The sequence below is a fragment of the Glycine soja genome, chromosome 8 (genome assembly GCF_004193775.1).
Source record: "Glycine soja cultivar W05 chromosome 8, ASM419377v2, whole genome shotgun sequence".
NCBI classification, from domain to species: domain Eukaryota; kingdom Viridiplantae; phylum Streptophyta; class Magnoliopsida; order Fabales; family Fabaceae; genus Glycine; species Glycine soja.
Window position 1 is genome coordinate 14,686,580 of NC_041009.1, and position 27,197 is coordinate 14,713,776.

Consider the following 27,197-nt stretch of genomic DNA (forward strand, 5'->3'; position numbering starts at 1 on the left):
TATATAAAAAATTTAACCGATATTATTATCTTTAAAATATCCTTAATTATTTGAAATTCTAGTTTTAATAACTTTTTTATTGATATTAAGTTTCAATCAATATTAAGTTGAAAAAAAATATTTTTTAATTAATGTGTCATATTTTTTTTTATATTTAACACCAAAGGAAGTAATAGTTAGTATTCATTGCTTGAATATTTTACAACACATTTAGTTGGTGTGGCTTGTGAGTGACGAGGGTGAGAACACAAGATTTTTATTTATTTATTTTACTATTCACATTCTTTCACATACAACATATAAAAATAATTAGACAAATATTATTTTTTATTTGTTATGCATTTCTTACCAAATATGAGTTAAACTTTACTTGATCAAGTCTAGATTTAAAAGTTATTAAGCATTATTTAGTCCAATTCTAATTGGATGGTCTAAGTAAAACACAATCAGTCAATCCAACTTACAAAAGTGTAATTGGGTTGAGTGGGATTGGGGTTTGTACGTTTATATGTGTGTGTCTTTTTTAAAAAACACTTTAGTCTTTTGTAAGTTTTTTTTTTCATTTTTAATTCTTATAAATTTATATTTTTTTAATTTTAGTTTTTTTTAGATTTCATTTTTTACTCATTGTAAGTTAGCATTATTGGAAATAAATTTGAAAAATACAAACTTATAACATTTAAAATGAAAAAAAAAACTTACGGATTTTTAGCTTATTTTTAATCCATGTTAATAACTAATGTGATTATATAGTATGTGTGTTTAGTTTTTAACTTCTCATAACTAGTGTAATTTTTTAGGGTATCATTCACTTAACATAATTTATTTCATATTTAAGAATTAATTAAGATTTAAATTCTGAATCACTTGATTAAAAAATAAAAATCTTTACCACTTGTGTAACCATTGTAATGCCAGCCAATACCACTTGCTTATAATTCACATTTAAGTTATGTGTATGTGAAATTGCTTCTAAGGTGGGAAAGTTGCATGGGTCTCCCACCGTGGGAATTTTTTGTGTCTTACGATATATGGGTTTGTTAATGAATGGCTGAGATTCTTTGCATTCCACTATGGGATAAGTTGTATGTGAGTGTGCAAATTTTAAAAAAATAATTCCATGTTTTTCATTTGTCTCATCGTTCCATCTTCCAAACCACCACAAAAATCTTTATTATAAGAATATTTATTAATATTTTCACTTTTAAATTTCTTTAAATAAAAAATACTCAGAATTTTTTTTATCCTCTAGGATTCTATTCAATTCAAGCAATAAAGATTTGTAACTTTATATATAAAAAATATATGATTTGTAACTTTTTATCTAGTTGGAAAAGAGTTGTTAAACTTATTTTAAAGTATTTATAATGAAAATAATTTATAATTTATATTTTTTATGCATAGTATTTTCATCTTTTTTCATTAGTAAATATATAGTATTCTCATCTTAAATAAACATAAATATTTTCACAAATTATTATATTGTTTTAAAGTTAACACTATCTCATAAATTAAATACTAACTCCATGTCTCATAATATTCATTCTCTTAGATTTTTTTACACATAAAAAGTTAATAAATAAATGAAAAAGATTATCATGTTTACAAGATTTATAACCTTATTACCATTAATACATTTAAAGATTTTGCTGTTTATTATTAATATTATAAGAGATATAAGTGAAAATAATATTTAATCCTACATTTAAGTTGAAATGATAATTATTTTTTTCACATGATAATTATTTGGGATAAAGATTTAGTTTGACAAAGCATTTTAGTTAAATTCTAGATTTTTTTATTAGTTAAAAATGTTTTTGGTTATTCAATAAACAAATTTTTTAATAACTTCTCAATAGCTTCTAATATTTTTTTAAAAAAGTAATATTTTTTAAAAACTAGTTTATAGTTTTTTATATTTATTTTACTTTTATCCTTAATATATATATATATAGCTTGTTATCTTTTTTTAATAAATTATGATATTATTATTTTTTTGTCATTTTATATTTTTTAACTAATTTAACAATTTGTTTTACTGAATATTTCTAATTTGATAAGTTAATATTTCAATTTATTTTCAATTATATACCACCTAACTTTTTAACTTTCAACTATTTTTTAAGTTAATTTTACCTAACATACTCATGAATAATACTTTATCGAATCCTTTGTATAAGAACTATTTCGAACTGTTATTAAAATTGTTTAATATTTGTTAAATGTTTAAATCAATCAATTTTTATATTAGTAGTTCTGAAGTGTTAGAAAAAGAACGGTAAAATGTGATTCTCTTAAAAATATTGACCGAGAATAGTTTAGAGATTAAGATGAGTTAAAATTTTGATTAAGAAGAAAAAGTAAAAATTTAAAAAGTTTAAAGACAAAACATATTTAATCTAAAATAAATAAAAAAGTTATGCAAAGCGTACAATAAATTTATATAATCATTGGATCTCTGTTTAATAAGTTTGTTAATTTTTATAATAATTATTTTAAAATTTATTCAAATAATAATTTAATTAAATAATAATATAAAACTATTACTCACGTTAGATTAGATTCTCCAAATATACTTATATAATATATATATATATATATATATATATATATATGATTGTTGTTTATGCCACCATCCAATTGTATATATTCTGATGGACTTGGGTATGCAAATCAATATCTTATTTGCTATTTTGTATAATAAAATACACGATGACTTAAGGATTTCGTATGGAGAACATATTTTATTTTTTACTGGTAAATATTTATTTGTTAATTTTTGTTACTGATATCGATGGAGTATGCAACTCTACTATTTTTTTGTTAAGCTCCTCTTATTATTTATTAACTACTACTCTTATTATTTATTAACTACTAGATCGATTTTATATTTCTATTTCATTTTGTTATTGAAATAACATTCTTTTGTTGTAGTTTCTATTATTTTCAAATTCCTCATTATCTTAGTCTGAAACCACAATTTAATACTGGTATTTACCATTTGAATTTTTACATATACATATAGTTGGTCATACTTATAGAACAGGACATGCGATTAATCTCCATTATTAGCCTGGATCAAAAAGAAATATCCGTTACTAGACGTGGACTTATGCCTGAAGTCCTAAACTCAACCATACTTGTTGGATTCTTTTTTCAACGTCAGTTACTAAAATTAAAGCCGTAGGTTTGAGTTCATTCAATTTAGGTTATAGTATTTGTATTAAAAATTGGAAAGTATTTTTTATGAATTTTAATATACAATAAGAATTTCAATTATGTAAACGAAGAAGAAAATATTGTTACGTTCTAGAATAAAAAACATTTTTAAACTCCTCTAACTTTATTCAAACATATACTTAATTAATTGTAAAGACCGATTAATCTGCTATTTATGCCGCGTTTATTATCAATTATGGATATTAGGAAATAGAAACAAAATTTAAGACTCTTTTTTTGATAATTAATATATCATTCCACTACGACAGTTTAATTAAGATCGAGTTGAAACAAGTTTTATTAATATAAACGTGTACGTGTATAGCCTATACAGGTTGTAGCCGAATGATGAAGAAAAAAAGCGATTGTTCAGCAGTTTTATAAGTAGTAGCTACCTTTAAAGTTAGCACTACTTTTCAAAAAAATGAGGAAAAAAAGAAAAAACACTAAAAATGACTTTATTGTGGGCTCCCATGTTATTTAATTATTTTTTGAAAGGCATTACTTATCCTTCGGGCATGCTCCATCTCCAAAGAAGAATTAACATGTTTACAAGGCAATTATAGAAAACTTTATAGTATTAGCTTTTCAATATTTTTTCATTAATTTTACCCTATTCCTTGATAAAAACAAGAAATCACTTATCAGTTCACTTATATATAACCTCTTTTTTTTTGGAGTACATAACAATTGAGAAGTAAAGAGCTTATGAAACTAATCAACCATACATAAATGAAAAAAAAAACAGTGAAAAGTTTCACTGGTTATTGAAATAACACTATTAATTTTCTCTAAAGATCAATTGGTTTACCTAAAGTTAAAGTAAATAATATGATATTTAAATAACTTCCGTAATATTAAAAATGGAAATATTAAAGGGGTTAACTTAACTTCACTTCCGTGTTGGGACAGAATATGTAATATTAAGAAAAACTTTTTACTAATAAGAAAAACTTTTTACTAAAATGTTGAGGATAAATTAAAAATAGAAACATAATAAATCATAAGCTGGTTAGGTATTATTTCTAGTAGTATTCGGAAAGACATTATAATATAAGTTTTTTTTGGTGAATACATTATAATATAAGTTGTTACTTAAAATCACACACAAAGTATTGAAATGAGAACAAACAAAAAACACTACACTATGGAATAAAAAAGTATAGAATTTAGATGATGTGACATCACTTGTCAATGCACACAGTAACACTTGAACAAAAAATATTCTTCATTTTTTCAAAATAAATTAAAAGTTTTTTATAGACAAAATTAAAAAATCTTCCTCAAATTCATTGATATATCACCTTATTACAAACCCATGCCTAAATTACTCAAGACTCAAGAATTACCACAAATGATAACATTTTTCTTTCATAAGACATGCTCTTAGCCTCTTACATCTCTTCTACCTGGACACATCATTGTCTTCATCATGGTGTCTCTTGGTTTTATAATGGCATATATCTATTTTATAGTGGTGGTGACTGGTGAATGACTTTTAACAAACTTAGCTTTTTTGGATAAGCAGGAGTTTAGACCCAATTCTTTACCTTGACTTAAGAATGTGCATGCACGAAGTACATTATATATATTTGTAAATTCTGGATTTAAGGTATTTAGCTACGCAACATTTTTTAAACTATAACCTTATTTCATTTGTATGACTGAATATATTTTTTATTTTTTGATCTCTCTCTCATCCCAAAAAAAAAAAAGTTATATATTTCTTTTAATCGATGATGTACGTATATACCTTATATATTTTATAACAAAGGAATGAGTAAAGATATCAATCTATTAATTTCGAGATTCGTCTTAGAATATATATTAGGTGTATATTTAGTAAAAAAAAATTAAAAAATAATTACTTACTTTTTAATTTTGTAATAAATTAAAAATATTTATTTTAAAATAAGTGAAATCAAATAATTATAAATGCAGTAATAAAAGAATACAGATCGAGCAATTTTTTTATAAAAGTTTGACTGGGACAGTAATAATTAATGTTTTTCAAAAGTATTTTGTAATCCAATGATATTATTTTACATAAATCAACAGCACCGAGAAAATTATGTATAAAATCAGTCGTGTGAGTTATTTATTATTGTCAAGAGATATATTGGGATCACACCCGTCACACTAGGAGATTATTCTATGGGTGATTCGGTTTTAATTGACGGTTCTCGAAACTAATATCATATTTCTTTTTTGTGCCACTAACCTTTCTCTTTATCCAATCATGTCTAACTTTAAAGTGTGCTTCTCTGTTTGAAAAAATAAAATAAAAAGTGTTTGGAATCAATTTTGTGACTTCATATCAAATACAAGAGTGAAATTTTTTTATCTAGCTAGAAATAACTTCCTAAAGAAAAATTTCGTATTATACGTGTGTTTCTCCAACAGGAATGGACTGCCTGCCATTGCTTATTATCGCACTCATATTTTCATCCATCTTCTTCTCTATTTTATTTTTCTTTTCATCTCTCCCTTTCTTTCTCATTACCTGATATAATACATCTTTTACTTTCTTATCTCTCTCTTTTCTATCTACCCCAAAATTAATTAGGGTGGATGTTCAACTCTTTGCAGTAATTCCATATATATCTTTTAATCTTTATCACTTCTTGTATGCTTGAAATCATTATCATATTTACGTACTCATTTCGAATCCTGCTGTTTAGTGCCAAAAAACACCACACGAATAAAGTGCATACATTTCCTTCATATTATCGAAAAGAAAATTCATTATATTATCCTTATATTATAGTGAGCTAAGCTTTCTATATTACAAAGGACTTTTTCAAGACTATCGATAAAATTTCCTGACAGAGGTTTTACAAAAAAAAACTTTTAGTTCAATGTAAGTCATCGGTTTACCACCGTAGGTTTTCGAAGCCCACTATTATAATAGCGAATATTCTTATAGTTAAGAAAAATAAAAAATTAGTCTGTTTGGCAGTAAATCACAATAAATATATAATTCGTATATTTTTCATACCAAACAGTATTATTCATTTCATAAAACATACATATGTAACAAAAGAAAGTAAAAAAAAAAAAAAAAAAACATCTAACAAATGAAACCAGATCTATCTAGCTAGGCAGAGGCATATAGAAAAGAAAAAAGGTAAATGGAAATCAGCATATATATATATATGTGTGTGTGTGTGTGTGGATCAAGCTACTCCAAGTCCAAGATGATCTACAAGCTTTGTTAAACCAAAAGTAATAGCCATGGCCAACCACCCCCCAATCAAAACCCTGAGAGTGGACTTAACCCTGGGTGCTTTCCCTAAAAAGGCCCCCAAATCTCCAAAGACGATCAAAGCAAGGGTGACAACAGCCGCCACCACCCCTAACCTTGCCTTATAGCTATTGACAAAGGCAGCACCAAGTAGTGGCACCCCTGCCCCAATAGCAAACGCAAGGGCAGAGGCAAAAGCAGCATAATAGGGGTTCGGCAACTTATCCTTCTTCTCATCCATGTTTCCCTCTCTTTTCATCTGAGCCAACTCAATATCATACTGTGAGTATACAGAAACAAACTCTCCAATGGCCATGCTGCATGCTCCAGCCACCAGCCCTGCAACCCCAGTCAGCATCATACTCTTAACATCTTTCCTCACAGCTCCAACTCCCATCATGAGGGATGCTGTTGAGAGCAAACCATCATTGGCACCCAAAACAGCAGCTCTAAGCCACTGTGCCCTCTTTGCATAGTCAAAACCCTCTCTCTGTCCTTCCACGTCCAAGTTTAACATCTTTGAAGGGTTGTTGGCTTCTCTAGGATCAAGGTCGTCATGGCATGGTTGAATATTGTTGTTTGCCATGGCTAGCTGCTGCAAGAGAAATATATGATAAACAATGTACAGTTGTATGAGATGGGAAATGGAGTGTGGAGGACACACGCCTTGGGATAAAGAAATTTATAGAAGGAGAGCCAAGTGGGAAATAGAATACGGTAGTGGAAGACAGGTAGGACACTGAGTAATTTTGGAATCTAATACGGTTCATACTTGGAAGGAAGGTATTATAATTTTAGAATGTGAGATTTAACTTAACCCTATAAATTAATTTAAGGGGTGAGAATTATTCCTCACTCATATATTATACACTCATATATTATAATTTGATTTTTTAATTAATATGAGATTTATATTTTTTCCAACAGAATAAATAATAAATCTTCTAGTAATATTATTTAAATAAGATTTTATCATAAATTTTACCAATTAAAAAAACATAATTAAGAGAATTTTTTTTACTAAAAATAATTAATTAGATGTGATAATCAAAATTAAGTCTCCATGCAAATAACCTAACAAAAAAACAAGAAAAATTTATAATCTCAATGCATTATATGATATAATAAAAAAATAAAGATGTCAGAGAGTCCAGATTCTCATGTTCTCTTCACTCATAGTTAGCTTTAGCATCTCACGGCTCTCACATTGTGTTGTCAAAAGTTTAAGGTGTTGGAATTGTTTAAACCGTGTGTTGTGCACCATGAATCATATAAAAAAAAATATTCACAATTTAAACCTCTATTATTGTCCTATATATAAAAACTTAAGTCTTTGTCAAAGCGTCATTTATAAAATATAATGTTAATATATCTTGCATGTAAAGGAAATGAAGGAAAATTTGATGTTGTTTCACAGTAGTCCACACTTTTTTTTTTGAATCACAATTCACACTTGTACTATTATTGTTTCGTGTAAGGTACGTGTGCGTTAACATTAAAAATTACAGTTGTTATTATAAAAATCTCAAATATACACTCATACTTTAGTAGAAGTCAGACAACTCAAAAAAAATATTCCGGTAGAAGTAACAACATCTGCCAAATTGCCAAAAATGGAATTATTATAAACATGAAACCCAAAAAATGGTAAAGTAAAATAAATATTCTTCTATAATTGCAAATGTTTAACAGATACATTAACCTTCCCATCAACAATTCAACAATCTAATTATCGAGCTAGACACTTAGCATCAAGGTTTAAATATATCTTCCATTTGCAACAGGATAAACAGTGCCATTAATATCAATATATCTTCCATTTTTAAATTCTGAAATAATTATTTCCTTTAAAAAACTTATAAAGGATTTAAATAATTTATATTTTATTCTTGAGGAATATTCACTACTAAAAAAATAACATTCTACTTAAATTTGATTGCAGTGATATTTTTGTAATATAAATGACTTCAACAAAGATAGTTTTACAAAAATCTGATTACAAACCTGTGTTCTGGATTTTAGTAAAACCGTCCTATTTTCATTTCTCTTCTGGCAATTAAAAATCTAAAGGTTCGCGCACGTCTAGTTCAGTTACACTCACTCATAGCAGAGAGGAACTCTAAAATCCTGCCGCCACGATGGACATGCATCCATGACGACGTCGATCTCGACTCGACCAAACGGACCAACGATCTATTCTTCTTCAGATCTGATCGAAGAAAGAAATGGAGGAAGCACTGGAACTATGACGCGCGAAGGACACCAAGAAGATGATGGCGGGCGTGGAGTGCCTCACCAACTTCTAGAAGCTTCCAGAAAGAGGCTATCCTCTTCTGAAACTTCCAGATGACTTTTGCCCTCTGCTGAAGCTGAAAATGGCGAGAAGCAGCAGATCCCATACAAGAGTGTTTGACGCTAATGTTACAAAAGAAAAGAAAAAGTCTAAAGAAGGTGATAATGTTGTTGAAGAAGCTCTTGCAGATATACCATCTCTACCAGAGTTGAAGCGGATCTACTATGAACTAATGATTCGGTAACTGATTCCCTACTTGTTGTCTTATTTTGCTTGTTCAATTTGCTGCCTGGTAGGGGGTGTTAAAATGTGGATGTTGTTCTGTTACATAGTTGTCAGTAGCAGCGAATAGCACCACTGCTGCAATAGAAACCCAATGAACCCACTAGTTCGTGCACTTTAAAAGACCAACTTACTTTAGAAGAACTTTTTCCATCTGGCTCGTTCAACTTTTCAGTTTTGCTTCCACATATTTGGAATAAGTGGTTTTTAATCTTTCTTTATCAATCTTTTTAACTAGATCTAGGGAACTTAATTCATTGGTTGATCTAGGGAATGGGGATCTGGATTCTGTATTATTTATAAAAAAACAAATTAGAATCTCAGGCTTTCTTTGCTTTTGCCAAGTGTTTATTTCTTTGTTGTACTTTGCTGAAGCGTTGAACAGTGCCTCTCTCTAGATATCCCACTGTGGACTTTGGAGGGTACAGAGTAGATTTAAAGCTTCTCACTTTCCAAGGACACTAAATGTTTGGACCAGTTTTGGGGCTTCTCTTTTCCTAAACGTTATGTTTGTTTGTGTGTAAATAGACTGGAAGGATATGGAGAAGAGGAAGATAGGATAGAAATACCAAATTTCCACTATTTGTTTGAGAGGAGAAATAAAAACGAAGGATTTTTTTTTGTGACTACCACGTATAAAATCTCTCATCAAATGAGCCAACTTACCAACCAATGTTTATGGAATGTTATCTGTCTGTCCTAACAGTCCTGTTATGATACAAACTGTGTCTTTCACTGGGAATTATATGAAAAAAGATGATCAAAATGTCATGAATTAATTGACCTTAAAAATATTAGGAATGATTTTTGAAGTCAACAACATGCTGGTTATACATTTCCTTTCCTTACAAACGTAAAGATGCCCTTTTTACTCTTGATTTTTGTTTTGAGAATAACTATCACTCTGTAAATATGTTATGTTGTGAACTCTGAAGTTGACACCCTTTTTTAAAACTCCATTATCAAATTTTCATTTAGTGAGTGTTATCAAATGACTTTTATTTTGTGTTTGTCATTATTCCGAATTGATACTTTGTTCAATTATTGTAAACAAAAAGATACCCTGTACCCACAGGTCACAGCCTTTTCAATTTGGTGCTATTCTTCAAAATCAATTTCAATAATCTGCTAAGATATTTATTAATGTTGTTTGATTTGCCTTGGTGCTGCATTCTTTTGATGCCTACTTCCTGATGATGTTTGTGTGCTGATCATAAATTTTTTGTTGTCTTATGATGGTTTCTGTTTGTCCTTGAAGGTATTATTCCCATAAAAATGATTATCTTGAAATATGTTGTTGCTACAAGGCAATATATGAGATTCCATCTGTCAAAAGAAAATCCTGCAGAGTGGATTTCAGTAGGCTTTCCCTACTCTTTATTTTATTTATCTGTTGTCAGATTGTGTTTCTTTTTCTCTGAATATTTTCTTTTCATGTAGATCCTGAGGAAAATATGTTGGTATTTGGTTCTATCACTGCGTATTCCAATGCAGTCAAGTCTTATCAATTCTACCTTGGAGGATAAGAATCTGTCTGAGATTCGAAACTTTAAGTATGTCTTCCTAATCTTGGAGTTGCGTGTCTTGCTAGATGTTTTACTTATTTTTCCCTTCTCATTAATTTGATGCACATGCTATATATCATTCCATAGGTTACTGTTGAAACAGTTGGTCACTATGGAGGTTATCCAGTGCACAACTCTTTGGGATTCATACAAGGATGAGTTTGAGAATGAGAGTGTAACTTAGGAAAGAATTTGGGTGAAAAAGTAGCTGAAGATATGAGGGAAAGAGTAATTGAACATGTAATTCCCTTACATTGTATATTTCTTTTGCCCTCTTCCTCCCTTCAATTTGCTTGGGAGGTATTTTGTTGATATCTTCTCTCTTTGTTTCTACTGCAGGTTGTCCACGATGATGGTGTTGTATCCTATTTAAAAATTCAGTTCTAATATAATTTATATGGTAACTGTTTCTTTAAGGTTATGATATTGTCTACCTTTACTGCAACCTTCCCTTTTATTTTGGCAATTCTTCAGTTTGTGACTTAGTCAGCTGAATAAAATCTGGTCTACATTTACCTTATTTGTATTTGTACTCTAAATGCCTTGTGGATACTAGTTGAAAAAAATCGTTTAAACTTTTGTTATCTCTGTTCAATTATTGCTGTCATGACAAGCCTTTCGTTATTGATGTCATGATGCTAACTCTTTTTTCTATTTTAGCTTTTCTTTGTTTTAATACAGTACATTATCCTCATTTGAGGTTTTATTAACTTAACTTCTCTTATTGTAACTTCAACAACCTTTTTTTACTTGGGCAAAAACCAATAATCCAGCTAGGTATGAGATGCTAACTATCTAGATTATGGACTAGTAACTAGTTATGCATCCAATAGTCAATGTGTTTTATCTTAGAAATGTTCATTCATATGTCAAGTTAATCATAAGGAAGTAACTTAAGTTAATCATAGTCATTGTCCAATTACAAAATGCTGGAAGTAGTAAAAGATAAAACTTAAATAGTTTATGACATTAATTGTTCATACATTTTAAGGTTGACGAGCAATGGGAATTAAGCAGAGGTCATTTTCCCTTCTTAAAGTAATTCCATTTGACTCCTTCATGTCAAGTTCTTCAATGTTCATTTTGTTGGGAAGCTTCCAATCAAAGTGGTAAAGCAACTGAGCAAGTGGCAACTCAATGTTGGGTATGGCAAATGTAATGCCTGGGCATATCCTCCTTCCAGCACCAAATGGGATAAATTCAAAGTCTGTGCCCCTAAAATCAATGGAGCTATTAAGAAACCTCTCGGGTTTAAAACTCTCAGCTTCAGCCCAATACTTAGGATTCCTTCCAATTGCCCAAGCATTGATAATGACCCTAGTCTTAGAGGGTATCTCATATCCATTGATTTGGCACCTTTCTCTACTTACTCTAGGAACCAACAATGGCACAGGCGGGTGTAACCTCAAGGTTTCTTTGATGATGGACTTTAAGTATACCAATTGGTGCAATTCTGTCTCATCTACATGTCCCTTCCTATCATATACTCTTCTGACCTCAGCTTGTGCTTGTTCCATCACCCTCGGGTTCCTTAACATTTCTGACATCCCCCATTCCACAACAGAAGATGATGTTTCGCCTCCACCAATGAATATGTCCTGCAAATATGCATATCAATATTGTTTATATATCTAAAGTTCGGATTAAGAACAATTCTGCAAATGTTTCGCCTCAATGAATATAAAGTCACACACACACACACACACACACACACACACACACACACACACACACACACACACACACACACACACACACACACACACACACACACACACACACACACACACACACACACACACACACACACACACACACACACACACACACACACACACACACACACACACACACACACACACACACACACACACACACACACACACACACACACACACACACCACACACACACACACACACACACACACACACACACACACACACACACACACACACACACACACACACACACAGCAAAATTTTATCTTTGCTGATACACACACAGCAAAATTTTATCTTTGCTGATTTGGGTAAATTTATCTAGAAAAAAAATAAAATAAAATAATTTTTATTAGTTAATTATTAATTAATTTATAGATATTATTTGATTTTTTTTAATGAAATTAATTTATAGATATTTTTTTACAAATTAAATAATAATTAACTTATTTTATTAAAAAATTCATCCATATTTTTTTCTTGTTTTAGAAATATTTATAAAGAAAGTTACCCAAACATACTCACCGAGTCTATAAATTAATAGATCGATTACTACTAACCTGGATGACGGCTTTAATGTTTTCATCAGTCAAGGGAAATTCCGACGATTCCTTTTGAAACTTGAGAAGAACATCAACTAGATCTTCCACTGCTTCACACTCCTCGTTGCTGCTGCTTCTGGTTCTATTTTTGTGTTCGTCGATGATGTCTTGCAATACCCTATCTGTCACTTTATGCACTTTTTCAAGTTTCCCCGAAGCCCCCATCATCTGAAGCACTCTACTAGAAGGGTAGAGATCAGCAACAGAAAACCCTCCCATAAGCTTCAACTGTTTATCAATGTTTGATATGAACACTTGTTGGTATCTGCTCTTCTTACCAAAAGCCGCTCGTGCCGCTATCCCAAAAGTCACCGAGTAAATGTTCTCGGTGAGATTAAAAATATTGGACCCTTCTGCTTCACTTGCAGTTGCAGCTATTTTTTTAACTAGTTCTGCCACCTCCTCTTCTCTTATGGACCGAAAAGACTGCACGCGCTTTGCAGTTAGTAGCTCCACTGTGCATATTTTTCGTAGTTGCCTCCAATACTCTCCATGTTGACTGAAGACAATGTTAGAGCCGTTGTAAGAAACTATTCTAGATGATACAAGGTTTGGCCTATCAGAGAAGTTGAGATCGCGTGTCTTCATAATCTCTTGTGCCATTTCTTGTGAAGTGACTATGATGTTAGATACCTCTCCTAGTTTTAGATGCATTAGCGGCCCATAATTATCTGCCAAATTTTTTAAGCAGTGATGAACCGGCAGTGAGCCAACAAACTGGTGCATGTTTCCTATGAGCGGTAGTGTCCTTGGTCCTGGGGGCAATTTGCAGCAGGTAGAGGAGGTTTTGGAATCCGATCTTTGAACTAATTTGAATAACGCGAAGACAATAATAGAGCTAATGAAGTAAATTAAGTAAGAGGTGTGGTCGTGAACCTCCATGACCATGATGATAGATCTAGGAGGAACCGTGCATATAAATATAAGATAATGAGGAACCTAGCTATACATATAAAAACAAAAAGGATTTGCATTTATGGAAGGATATATGTTACTGAAATATGTGGTGTTCGGTAGTCACGTAGAACGGACGAAACGGTGATTGCTGCATTCGCGGCCATTTGGGCATGATGACGTGCAAACTACAAACTGGCTTTTGGCTAGAAACGAGATACGTACGTGGCACCCCGTGAGAAAAAAAAACATGTGTAGTGCAATCACACTAAAATTAATGGGTACGGTCAACCAATATATTTATCAAACATCACCCCTTTTTATTTTGTCTTAATTATACTTTTTATTCTCATTTTTTTTATTTTTTAAAATTTTATCCCAACAAAATAATTTACTGTTAAATTTTTAATATTTGGAAAATTTTACCTCAGAATTTTATACTTATTAATGGATAAATGATTGGAGATAAAATTTGCTAGTTTCTTAAAAGTCAAAGTAAAATGTATCAAATTAAAAAGTTTGAGGTGAAATTAGTTAAAAATTAAAATGTTGGAGAAAAATACAATTAAGTCTTTTATTTTTGGAGGGATTGTCTGATTAATTCAAGATAAAAATGGGCCGGGTTAAACAACACATTTTTAATGACCAATAAAATTTAAATATTTATTTTATTTTAAATTCTATCATTGTAAGTACTACCATATTTAATGTTTTATTTTTTTCTCTCTCATGAAAGCTAAAATTTCATTTATAATACACATAGTACATTTCATACATTTTCCTTTTGATACACTTTTTTTATTATTTTTATTTTATTCATTTTGCAACATATACCTATAGTATTTTTTTAGCTTTTTTTATTATAATTGTTAAATAAAAATTATAATTGTTAAATTATAAATAATAAAAATTGAAAAAATTGAATTTATATAGAAGCAAATAACACAAGAAGAGGGATTTAATCATATTTTTGGAAATCTAAATCTTATCTTTGACTAAAAACATGTATATCATCTAATGTAAATGAACCTAAAATATACTATGACAAATGATGATAAAATTAATTTTCTTTATAAAGCAAAATAAGATATAAGATCTAAAAATAAATTCAAGTTCTTTGTCAATTAAGACAAAAGAGAGAAACACACAAATAATTATATTAGTTCTCTCAAACCCGAGACTATGTTCAAATCTTGACAATCACTAACTTTTCACTAATTTATGAGAATTACAAGTATTGTTTATTGCAACTTCTTACTCTTATATTTGCAAGTTGTACAACAAGCTTGACTTAAAATCAATATTTTTTATCCTACTAGGTAACTGCTGACTTTAAACAAATAAACAAGATTAATTTGTTGGAACATTGCATATGTGATCGTCTTACAAATGGATATATCACTCAATATTTTTAGTTTTTTCTCTCAAGGTATACAAAGTATCTTGAGAGTTTAGTATCTTTACAAGAATTTATAAAAAAAATTTACAAGAAAGAATGAAAGGATAAAATCATGTGGATGATTTGTGTATTGTAAAACTTCTTCTATATATAGTCTCATATAGTTAGACTCTTCATTTTATTTTTTGTCTGAAGTCTTAAGATCATGGGAACATTTAATATTTGCATTACATGTACATTCATTCTTCATGCAAATTCTATGTTGATAGACTAACATGTCTTGTAATCCAACATGAAAGTCACTTCTTTTATCATAATAAGTTTGTAACAACAGAATGCACTTTTGATTAGGGTCAATGCCTTTCAAATTATAAACTTCATATTTTTCATAGGACTTTGACAGATTTTAGAAGAAAATTTTTTTGCACGAAAGAATCTCAAACACATAATATTAAATAAATATCTTAAATGCATTACTTAACTATCATACAAGATCATCTTATAAGTGCACCTTTTGAAACTTCAGACGCACAAATGTATATCATGATTTGATTGCTTATTAGACATAACTTTTATAATTTATATTTATTTGCATCTAATAAAAATAATTAAGAGTCATGATTCGTCTTTAAAACATAAATATTTTTTTACTTAACAATTTATTACTTTAATAGATAAAAAACTAAATTATAATTTTTAATTAAAAGCTAATAATTAGAATTATACTAAAATGCATAAATTTATGTGATAAATTACAAAAATATTAAATCTCAATATTTTTATAATTAATTATAAAAAATATATACTCTTTATTCACTTTAGAAATTTATTCTAAAATTATAAAAATTAGTTTTAGTTTATTAATCTGAATTAACTATATAAAATTAAAATTTAAAAAAAATCAATGCATCACAATTTCAAGGATCAAAGTAATAGTTAACTCACAAATAATTCTTAAAAATATTCTTCTTTAAAAATAACTTATAAACACACATTCTGATTCAAAATGACTATTCAAATTTATATTATAATTAAGAGTAGATTTTATTGAAATAAAAATCAATTTCTTAGTGGTTTAAAAAATAGGAATTTGGTTCAAATTTAACAACTACATATAATAAGACGTTAAGTAATAAATTAAAATAAAAGTAAAATATTATTAAAAAACTATTTTTTTTATATATTTGAATCACATGAAAATATTTCTTTAAATCACATTAAAATATAAAAAAATAATTTGAATCACATTCAAATATAAATAACATCAGAAAGAAAGAGTGGTGCATTAAATATAGTAATAATCGAATTAATGATAAAATTAAAAATAAGACAAATGTCTAAATTCTATTCATCATTAAACATGAGATTATGTAACCCATTTTTTCATCTTGCGTGATTAATTAGACAAACCCATTTTTTAATGTACCTCTATATATATATATTATTAAAAAAAATAGTATAATATATTATTTTAACTTTCAAAAACATCACCTCATTTAGTGTCATCTTTTTTTCTAGTAATTTTTATCCTCAACTGTTACAAAATAGTATAATATTTTATTTTAACTTTCAACAACATCTACACATATTTCAAAACAAGTTATACCTAACTACAAATATAAGTAACTTTCAATTTGAGGTACAAAGTACTTTTTTTCACAAGTAATATATAAAACTAGCATAACATTAACATTAATGTAGAAATATTTTTTAATTTTAAAGATAGATAAAATAAATTTTAACTATTTTATTAAGAGATTGATAATTTCAAGGAATTGGTTAGCTGACTAAGTGGGAATTTGGAAAAGAAAATTTTTGAACTAGAATATGTCATCCTTTTTTATTTAAATTTCGTACACAACTTATGCTGGAATAATATCCTCCATAATACATGGATTAAAAAAAAAATTATGCATGTATAATGAAGGATTTCCTATAAAAAAATGAAGGATTATTTCAGCCTAGGTATCCAAACTTTAACAACACACGTTTCTTTTCCTTTAAAAGCGCTATTGTAATTAAACTCAGCCTTACATTGCCAGATTTGTCGTTGCTCATCCAATGATATTATATATATGGATCACTGTCTGGTCCAGTACAGGTGACTTCGATGTTACAATGTTTCTGTTTCAAATCGTGTATAATCATTTAAATAAGGAATAATGCAAACAAATGTCTTAGTATTAGACAAAGAATTAATTTTTTTTATCATAATTTTCAATCCACTTAATCAATATTCATAATACTAATTACCATCGAAATAAGTATAGTTCTTCCTTCTTTTTTATTTATTGCTCAAAATTATATTACATAAATTAAGAAAACTAAATAATTTCTTTGTTTTTATTAAGTTTACTTATAATTTATTACAATTTCATTTATTTATTGTTTTGCCATTTCATAGATTATTATTTTTCTCCTTTTAACAAGGATATAGTTTGTTTGTTTTTTTTTTTTGACAGAAACAAGGATATAATTTAAACACTTCATTATTGTGAAGGAGAGCTGGAAAATTGTTGGCATGTTATGGTAGGATGTTATAAAGCCCAGCAATGCTGGATAGATCTGGAGATATGGCATCTAATTAATATTGAATCTTTAATCCATGAGGTGGAAGGCTTTGTTGAATTGATGTTTAATTAGGCTCTTGGAGATTTTCAGGGACGATAAACTCAAGGAGTGTTGTATGGTGTTTTGTCGTGCTAGCAGGAACGAGAGGTTGTGGGAAGAGCTTGATGTTCCTACTGCTCAGATTATTCTTCGAGCAAAAATAAAAATAAAAACTCTTACCCAGTGGTTCAGTGCTCAAGGTCAACTAGCTAGCTGGTAGAGGAAATCAGTGTATCCAAACTCACGACACTTTGCATTGGATGGCTCTGTCTGAAGGTAAAGTGAAGTGTAATGTTGACGCGACTTTCTTTAAGGAAACTAATCCTATGTGCATTGGAGTTTGTTTGAGGGATCATCAAGGTCATCAGTTCTTACATATTCATAATCTCAGGCTTTGAACTTCTACCCCCACGTTCACCGGCAGGCTTTAGCATTGATGGAAGCTATTAGGTGGCCCATTAGTATGAATATGAACAATGTTATTTTTTAAGTGATCAGTTAGTGTCAAATGGTATTAATGTTAATAAATATTTATTTTATAATTTAAAATTTATAAAAATATATTACTTATATTAATTCTGTTTTTATGAAATAAAATATTTATCGTAGGATCTTTTATATAAAATTAGAATTCTTATCTTTTTATTATTTTATTTTTAGTGAGTTAATATAATTTGTTATGTGTTTGTTATGTTTATTTTGTTCAGCACATTAGTTTCTAACCATTAACTGATTTTAAGATTTTTTGTTGTTGGGTGTATAAGAGAGTCTAGGTCTATATATATATATATATCTCATCCTCTAGCAAAAACACACTAGCAAGTACATAATTTGTTTTCTTTTTCCTCTAAATTTTTTCTTTTCCCTTCTTATAATTTTTTTCGGATCCTTTGGTTACATATCATTGGAACCAACAAACAGGTATTTTCTGGGAGAGAAACACAATCATAATTTTCTACTCGTCCATTGGGGTCTTTTTTCTCCAAGGATAACATTTGCGTGTTTCAACTAGATTAATTAAAAATTTCTCCGTTAAATTATTTTCCTTTGTGTTTATTGTATGGTATATAACATTCTCTCCAAGGACATTTATGTTTTATTATTTTGTTTAAGATTTTACATTTTCTTCTTATCTATTTATTTTATTTTATTTTAATTTTCTAACAATTAAGCGTAGATGTAGACACATCAATTTGAGATTCAAATCACCTATCTTACTCATGTGTCTCACATTATGTCCCAACAATAAAAAAAATAACAATTTCACTTTTTATTTTAATATATGTGTCTAAATTTTTATTAGTGAGACATAATGTATGACACAGGGAGACTCGTGATTTGAATCCATGAATTTGACACTACTATTAGTTATTGTAAGAGTCTGTTTTGCTAGAAGATAAACTAATCTAGTAAGGCATATCTTGATCAGGCTTCCAGAGGATATGGTGGCCCTCTCAATATTTTCTTTATCCTCCGGATCATTGTATTATTGTTGTTTTTGCCAATGAAATCATATGAGTTTATGCATTTAAAAAAAAAATGCAACGCATTAAGTTTAGTCTTAATCAAATGTGAAGTAAACGTAAACAAATTGTTATGATCTTTTCATTTGAAAAATTTTCCATGTTGGACTTGGAATGCAATCCTTTTCATTCAATGCCTATACTCATTTTCCTTTATTTAATTCTTGCTTTCTTCTTCATCCCTGATGGCTTAATTTATTAATACTATGTTAATCCTTATTTTTCTCTGCGCAGTCTTATATTACCTTTTCTAATTTCAATTTTGATTTTGATTTGAATAATTCCATAGAAGGGTTGAATGATGATTTGATGATGAATTGAAAGAGGTGGTGGATCTGATGGGGCACAGCAAAACTTTCAAGAATTGGTCGGCACTAATAGGGTCCACGAGCCCATCGTAGCCACCAAGGGTGACGTGGCAGCAGACCAAACATACCGTCCAAATAAACATCACAATCAATGGACGGCTGAGAACTTAGTCGTATGGTAATATATGGTTCGGTTAGTTGAGTTTGAATATCTGGAGTTCTGAAATATTCAAATTATTTTAATATACGGTAAATTATACTAACATTAAATTTAAATTAAATTATTTTTTATAGTTTAGTTTAAAATATTTATTTATTTTTTAAAATTGTATACTATGACTTTTCTAATTTATTTTTAGTTTAACAATTAATCAAATAAATTAACATAATGTGGAATTTAATAATTACTTGAGTTTTGATTCACTCTTAAAATTTATATTTACTTAATCATAAACAATAAAAAGATTGCAAATACTAATAACAATAATATATATCATGGAAAATATCTATAACTGAATCCTTCACTTACATATATAATCAAGACATTAGTTCAGGTCGCTGATAAAAAAAAAATACATTATTTCAGTTTCAGGTCAAATTAGATGTCCAAGCTTTATTCTCATCACAATTCTCGAGGAATATATAACAATACGTTTATCAATTAATAAACATATTTATATACTATTTCATAAAATAATGCATAATCACTTGCTTGATAGCAATAAATTCATTACAATTTTTAATAAAAGAGTATACTCTATTATTAAATATTTATATGGAATTAGTCATATTAACGTGACAAACGGATATTTTAATATAATTTAAATGTCTATAACACATTTTTTTAATATAATTTAAATTATATACTATCGTTATTTAAAATACTATTACATTAGGATTCGATCAAGTTAAAGAAACGACATAGTTTATATCAGAACATAAGATAAAGAATAACATATAAATATATTAAAAGTGCAAAATAATAAAAAAAATTCAACTAAAATGAAAAAGTAGGATTTTATTTATTACTATTATTTTTAATTATGAATTTGATGAATTTTTTATTAAAATAAATTTAATAATTTAAAACAAACTATTTGAATTTTAAAAATACTTCATTTACTAGATTCTAAGTAAATCCAAGAACAATGATTCCGATTAAAAAAGTCACGGCTGTGTTTTTCCATTTGCTGCTTGATGTCCTAAAGAGACCACTTTTCTTTTCTTTCCAACATTCTCCACTACAGTCTCGTTACGGGATATAGATTTATCCGGAATCAAACGCACCCTAAACGGTGTTGTCTAAGTTGAAAGTTCATTTGCATTTGAGTTTCATTTCACTCTCATTTAGCTCTCCTCATCGAATATAAAAAGGCTTCCTTCTTCGCTGACGCTCTTTCGCGAAACACTCCCCTTGCTGCGGTTGCTCCATCACCTAATCACTTCCCCACTTCCCCTGTAAATCACGTTTAGTTCGCACAAGGTGTGTTTTGTTCACCGATTCTGCGATTTGCGTTTTCGTCTGATGAATTTTTGTGTTTACATGGCGTTTTTGGTTACTGGATCCGTAAACTTTTGTTGTGCTTTATGGATCGAAATTCTTTTGACTTCGTTTGGTCTTGCTGATGTGGATCTACTTCGTACCTGCATCTTGTGTGTGTAGGTTTTGGTTTTAGCTTAATTTTGTGATGAGATGTTTTCTGATGCATCGGTTTTTATTTTCGGCTTGTTTTTATCCGATCAAGTTGGAAGATGATATTCTTGCTTAGCTTATTAATTTTATGTGTGTGCCTTTTTTTTTACGAGTCTTGTGGATATGTTCTGCTATGCATGCTTTCAGGATCTTTCGAGTGTGTTAAAAGATTTTCATTGCAATTGCATGGAAATGATGGTATTACTTGTTTCTTTTCTTGATTGAACGAAAAGTGAAATCATTGTGAGTAGTAGTTGATGAATTTTTGCATAATTGAGTGATAGTGAAAAAAGGCCTCTCTAGTAGTTTCAAACTTTTGATCGTTGCTTCATCTTTTCTTTGGTTTTGTTTTTTATTTCCTTTCCTGAACAACTTATCTCCCGTTCTCTGCTACAGGTTTTAAAAAATGGCTGATGCTGAGGACATTCAACCTCTTGTTGTTGATAATGGAACTGGAATGGTCAAGGTTAGAACATGTTTTTTCCAATTGATGAGTGCTTCTTGTGCTATTGAAGTAGACAGTTCGCTCTGTGCTTGCTTAAATATGATATTAATATATATTTTTTCTCCAATGTTTGCAGGCGGGTTTTGCAGGTGATGACGCTCCTAGGGCCGTGTTCCCCAGTATTATTGGGCGACCACGCCATACCGGTGTAATGGTTGGGATGGGTCAGAAGGATGCTTACGTGGGTGATGAAGCTCAATCAAAAAGGGGTATACTCACCTTGAAGTATCCTATAGAGCATGGCATAGTCAGCAACTGGGATGATATGGAGAAGATTTGGCATCACACATTTTACAATGAGCTTCGTGTTGCCCCTGAAGAACACCCTGTACTTCTTACCGAGGCACCCCTCAATCCCAAGGCCAACAGAGAGAAGATGACCCAAATTATGTTTGAGACTTTCAATGTGCCTGCCATGTATGTTGCAATTCAGGCTGTCTTGTCTCTGTATGCCAGTGGAAGAACTACAGGTTTGTTTCTGTGATTGATCTTGGATTTACCAATTTTACTATACTGTGGTCATGTGATTTCAATTGGATTGGGCCAGTTATTTGAATAAATGCTGTATGTTGACTGAGTTCTGGTTTGATTTGAGGCAGTGTTCAAGGTTATATGTGGCACATATACATGAGTGGGATATACATGTATTTCCACATTAATTCCTCACGACCAGTATTATTTCCTTATTTTCTTGTCTTTGTTATGTTGGCATTAAACAGGTATTGTGCTTGATTCTGGTGATGGTGTGAGCCACACAGTTCCCATATATGAAGGGTATGCTCTTCCTCATGCAATTCTTCGGTTGGACCTTGCTGGCCGTGATTTAACGGAGTACTTGGTGAAAATCCTTACTGAGAGAGGATACTCCTTCAGCACCTCTGCTGAAAAGGAAATTGTCCGTGATGTGAAGGAGAAATTGGCATATGTGGCCCTTGATTTTGAACAAGAAATGGAGACTACTAAGAGTAGTTCTGCAGTGGAAAAGAGCTATGAATTGCCTGACGGACAGGTCATTACAATAGGTTCTGAGAGATTCCGTTGCCCAGAAGTACTGTTCCAGCCTTCTCTAATTGGTATGGAAGCTACTGGAATTCATGAAACGACGTACAACTCCATCATGAAATGTGATGTTGATATTAGAAAGGATCTGTATGGAAACATCGTGCTTAGTGGAGGGTCTACTATGTTTCCGGGAATTGCTGATCGTATGAGCAAGGAAATTGGTGCTCTTGCACCCAGCAGCATGAAAATCAAGGTGGTTGCACCTCCTGAGAGAAAGTACAGTGTCTGGATTGGTGGCTCTATCTTGGCATCACTTAGCACCTTCCAACAGGTTTGTACTGATGTTTTTTCCCCCTCCTATTCTCAACATCCCCCCTCCCACCTCCCCCCTTTATGTGTACTTACAAGTAAAATGTATTAGTTTATGGAAAGCATTGAGTGTTTACTTTGTTCTCTTATATGCAGATGTGGATCTCTAAGGGCGAATATGATGAATCTGGGCCAGCTATCGTTCATCGGAAGTGCTTCTAAGTTGGGTCAAGAGCTGGATGGTGATCAAGTTCTTCATGCACCCAGTCCTGTGCCATATTTCAGTCAAGTTTGGTTGACTTATTTGATATTTGAAGCTTTGGGTTTTTAATAGATATATCTAGTTTAATGAATGGATTTGTAAGTTGAGTATGTTATAAGTTTCTCCGTTAGGTCCCCTTGGAAGCCAGACTTTTTTATGCAATTGGCGGATGGTATTGGAACTTTGTAGGTTCTGATTGGTTTGATTTTTTTCCTTTTATTCGATTTTCTTGTTGTGGCCAAGAATTAGGTGCCTCGAGTTAGGAGAACGATAGTCTAGTATCTTTTCTCCCAGAGGGATTTTTGAGTCAGTTTCTGTTTATATTTATTATATGCTTAATTGGTTTTTATGTTTGCATTAAACTCAGAAATCAGAATGTTTTTGTTGTTTGAGGTGATTAATCGTTTATACACCATTTGGTTAAATTTATTTGTATGCGCCTTTGGCATGTATTTGACAAGGAATTGAGGTTAGTGTCAATACAATAGACATTAGACAATAGTGTGTGTATGCTCCTTGCCAACATTCAAGAATAAAGTTCAATATTATTATTATTATTAAAAATGGACCCTACCTTGATGCGGCTTAAACCCATACCATTTGACATGCGGCTTAAACCCATACCATTTGGCTTGCCTGGATTTTCCCCTTAGTATAGCTTTAATGAATCATTTATCACGTTGGTAATAATTAAATTAATGAAAAATGCTTGAGCTGAATTTGAAGTCAATTGTTAGGGTTTTACTACATTTTACTGGAAGTGTAAAAAAGCTTTTATGAAAATTAATAAAAATTAACATACATAATATAAAGTTAGTATCTTTAAAATTAAACTAAATTATTGAACAAGTCGAAGACATTAATTTATAATTTAGTCATAATTGATCGAACTAGTATTAATAGAAAAAAATATATAAAATAAAAAGAAATACAGTAAAATAATTTTATAATGAAGATAAAATGTTGACCTAATGGTAAAGGATGTAGAAGGTATATGTGGTGAGTTTGAATTTTGTGATAACAACAAATTAATAATTAATATTTATCAATAAAAATTATAATTTTATGACATTAAATAATAAATAATAGGACAAATTACATAAATTTTTCATGAGGTATGTATTATTTACACATGTCTCACCTCTTTTCTTTTTTTGACACTACATAAAATCTTTTAACTTTTGTGATTCCGTTACACTTCCACTCCCTTCATCGTGTTAACTTTGTTTTTTTTAGATCACATGGTAGTCATATGATTTTTATTAAAATTTTAATTTTAAAATTATCCTTATCTCCTTCCTTTGTTTAAAACTTCTAATTTTAACACATCACTATTGAATCTTTACGAGTCTGGGTTGTTGTTGAGTGCGGTGAAATTGGTGCTAGTTTGTTTTCGTAGGTTAATATTCACTGTGTTGATTTTTTTTTTTCATTTTTTTATGATATTCAACTATTACGCTGCATTTCTTTCACAATCCGACAAGTGAGAGGGAATAGGGATATCAGGTGTAATTTTTATAAAACAAGGGGGAGTCACATGTATTATTTATAAAAAATAGGGGGTGAATGTATAATATTTTTACAATCTAAGGAGGGTACATGTGTAACATTTTAAAAACATCAAGGGATACACATGTCTCCTACGAGATGTGAACAAAAGCATGGAGGGGAATAAGAGGTGAAGGAGAAACGCAAGGTACCTAGCACCACTGTGAGATGTAAACAGAAACACGAAGGATACAACACGACACGATGAAAACGAGGGAGAAGGGCTTACCTATCACCAATGCGAAGGAGAACACGCCTTGCCTCATGACTGCGGAGGAGGAAAGTGCCTAGCACCACCTGGAGTGTAGACGAGACACATGGAAAAGAAGCGCGGAGGAGACATATGGCGCGATGGCGACGAATGCAACTCCCTTTGACTGCATGTAGAAGAAGGAAGAAGAACTAGCACAATTTTATTTCTCTCTGTTAGAGTCACTTAAAAGTAGGGGTGAGAATAGGCTAGGCCAGACTTTAAAAGGCCTGAGCTTAGCCTACGATGAATTTTTGAGGTCTGAGCCTGACTTATAGCCTGTCAAAGGCTTTTATTTTGGTTCGGCCTGACTTTTCTAAAAGTCTGGGCTAGCCTGATAGTCTTTTTAAAAGTCTTCTTCACATTAATATTCTTTTGTTAAGAAGTAGTAGGAACTTAATAGGAAAGTTAAAGGAAAATGAAACATTAACAGGAATAAGAAAGACAATAAAAATAATGAGAAATATAAAGGGGTACATGACTCACACCTAAATTGTAATTAAAGTAAAGGACAATTTCAGATTTTCCTAAAAATGAATTAAAAATTAATGTAAATATCTTTTAATTTTCAAACAAAAATTTAACACCATTATAACAAGGGATGTTAATGTAATGATTTTAAAAGGAAAAGAGATATGTGTAAATTGAGGAAACTCCCAGGAGAGATTTTTGTAATTTGCTTTAAATAATAATTTTTTTTTATTTTTTTTTGAAAAATAAAAATTTAGTATTAAACAGTTTTTTTTGTTACTTAGTTGTGAATTGATTTTTTTGCCAGTTTTTTTGTTTTTTTTACCAATTTACAGGAGTAGTTTTGGGAAAAGTGTATCATGAATATTTATTAAAATAATATTTTTTAAAATATTTTTAAAATTATATATCAAACACGAGAAACTATTATTTTTTAACTTCAAATTCCTAAAAACTTAAAACCTTTCTTCCTATTAGACCTCTTCTTAGTGTTTTTCTTTTTTTGCTTTTGTCCGAATTTTAAAAATAATTTTGACTTTTCAATATAAACAAAAAATATTTTTAATAAGTGGCGTGAGGTATTCGTTATCAAATGCCTGAAAGGACGTTCTAAAAGATGACGTGGGATTTGGGAAATATATGTATTTTGTATTTGTCAAAAGGAAATATCAAACATTTCGTGAACAACACTCCACTGTCTCCACATATATGTTAGACAGTTAGAGGCTGTTTAAAAAAAAAAAACATACCATAGCTTAAAATTAAAGGAACAAATTATTTCATCTATTATGTCACTTGAAGTCTAAGCTTTTTTGAGCTATTGAGTATTTTTTTTCCAGTCTAATTTATGGTCACAAATTGCCCTTGCATATTATTGGAGTTAATTTCCCCGTTTGGACAATCATAAACAATTAATGGAAGTTGATTTGGGTGAAATGACAAGTGTGCTTATTTTACTTTTTCTTCAAATTCGAAGTACATGTTATTTGGTCATGAGTCCCTAATACGATGAGAGTCCTTAATATGATCACGTGATATAATTATTAATAATATTAGAAAAAATAATTTATAAGATAATATATTATTATTATTATTTAAATAAGTGATACATTATCACTTAATTAATGATAAAACAAAATTTTAATAAATAAGAGTCTCAAAATAATAAAAAAATTATTAAAAATCTCAAACAAAATTGAGTCATTTACTAAAATCTTAAACATATTTAATTCATATTATTTTATCGTATCACCCGGTCTTTCCGTACCAGGTTTGCTTAATTCAAATCACGCGTTTTCCTTTAATCTTTCATGAAAGTGGGGTGAATGGGTGAGTCAGACAAGGCGAGGAAGTTGTCATCCTCATCCTTAATATTAGGATTCAGAGGGAAAACAGTAAGTCTGATTCTTATATTGTTAAAAATGTGAATTCAATTACATATATTAACAGCATATTTTTTTTTTCAATGTTATCAATTAAGAAACTGTCACGTTTAATA

General features: G+C 30.0%; 4 protein-coding genes across 5 annotated transcripts; 2 read left to right on the plus strand and 2 right to left on the minus strand.

Moving 5' to 3' along the window:
- Window positions 1–6,290: 6,290 nt before the first annotated feature.
- On the minus strand, window positions 6,291–7,110 carry LOC114424350 (vacuolar iron transporter homolog 4-like). Its single transcript, XM_028391194.1, has one exon. The coding sequence runs from the start codon at window positions 7,047–7,049 to the stop codon at window positions 6,396–6,398; it is 654 nt and encodes a 217-aa protein (XP_028246995.1). The 5' UTR covers window positions 7,050–7,110; the 3' UTR covers window positions 6,291–6,395.
- Window positions 7,111–8,440: 1,330 nt separating this feature from the next.
- Window positions 8,441–11,227, plus strand: LOC114422216 (26S proteasome non-ATPase regulatory subunit 12 homolog B-like). 2 transcript variants are annotated; one of them, XR_003668645.1, is made up of 5 exons: window positions 8,441–8,996; window positions 10,297–10,397; window positions 10,479–10,591; window positions 10,691–10,843; window positions 10,943–11,227. XR_003668645.1 is itself a non-coding variant. In XM_028388443.1 (4 exons), exons 1-3 carry the CDS (start codon window positions 8,839–8,841, stop codon window positions 10,562–10,564), a joined length of 345 nt encoding a protein of 114 aa, XP_028244244.1. In that variant the 5' UTR covers window positions 8,441–8,838; the 3' UTR covers window positions 10,565–10,591; window positions 10,691–11,198. The 2 variants fall into 2 exon arrangements, 1 of the variants encoding a protein (XP_028244244.1); XM_028388443.1 differs by having other exon boundaries at window positions 10,691–11,198.
- Window positions 11,228–11,472: 245 nt separating this feature from the next.
- LOC114422215 (cytochrome P450 71D10-like) lies at window positions 11,473–13,869 on the minus strand. Its single transcript, XM_028388442.1, has 2 exons — window positions 12,884–13,869; window positions 11,473–12,201 (listed from the first exon to the last, which is right to left on the minus strand). The coding sequence occupies exons 1-2, from the start codon at window positions 13,811–13,813 to the stop codon at window positions 11,590–11,592; spliced, it is 1,542 nt and encodes a 513-aa protein (XP_028244243.1). The 5' UTR covers window positions 13,814–13,869; the 3' UTR covers window positions 11,473–11,589.
- A 7,060-nt stretch (window positions 13,870–20,929) lies between these two features.
- On the plus strand, window positions 20,930–23,840 carry LOC114422217 (actin-101-like). Its single transcript, XM_028388444.1, has 5 exons — window positions 20,930–21,142; window positions 21,749–21,818; window positions 21,934–22,327; window positions 22,577–23,190; window positions 23,325–23,840. Exons 2-5 carry the CDS (start codon window positions 21,759–21,761, stop codon window positions 23,388–23,390), a joined length of 1,134 nt encoding a protein of 377 aa, XP_028244245.1. The 5' UTR covers window positions 20,930–21,142; window positions 21,749–21,758; the 3' UTR covers window positions 23,391–23,840.
- Window positions 23,841–27,197: the final 3,357 nt, after the last annotated feature.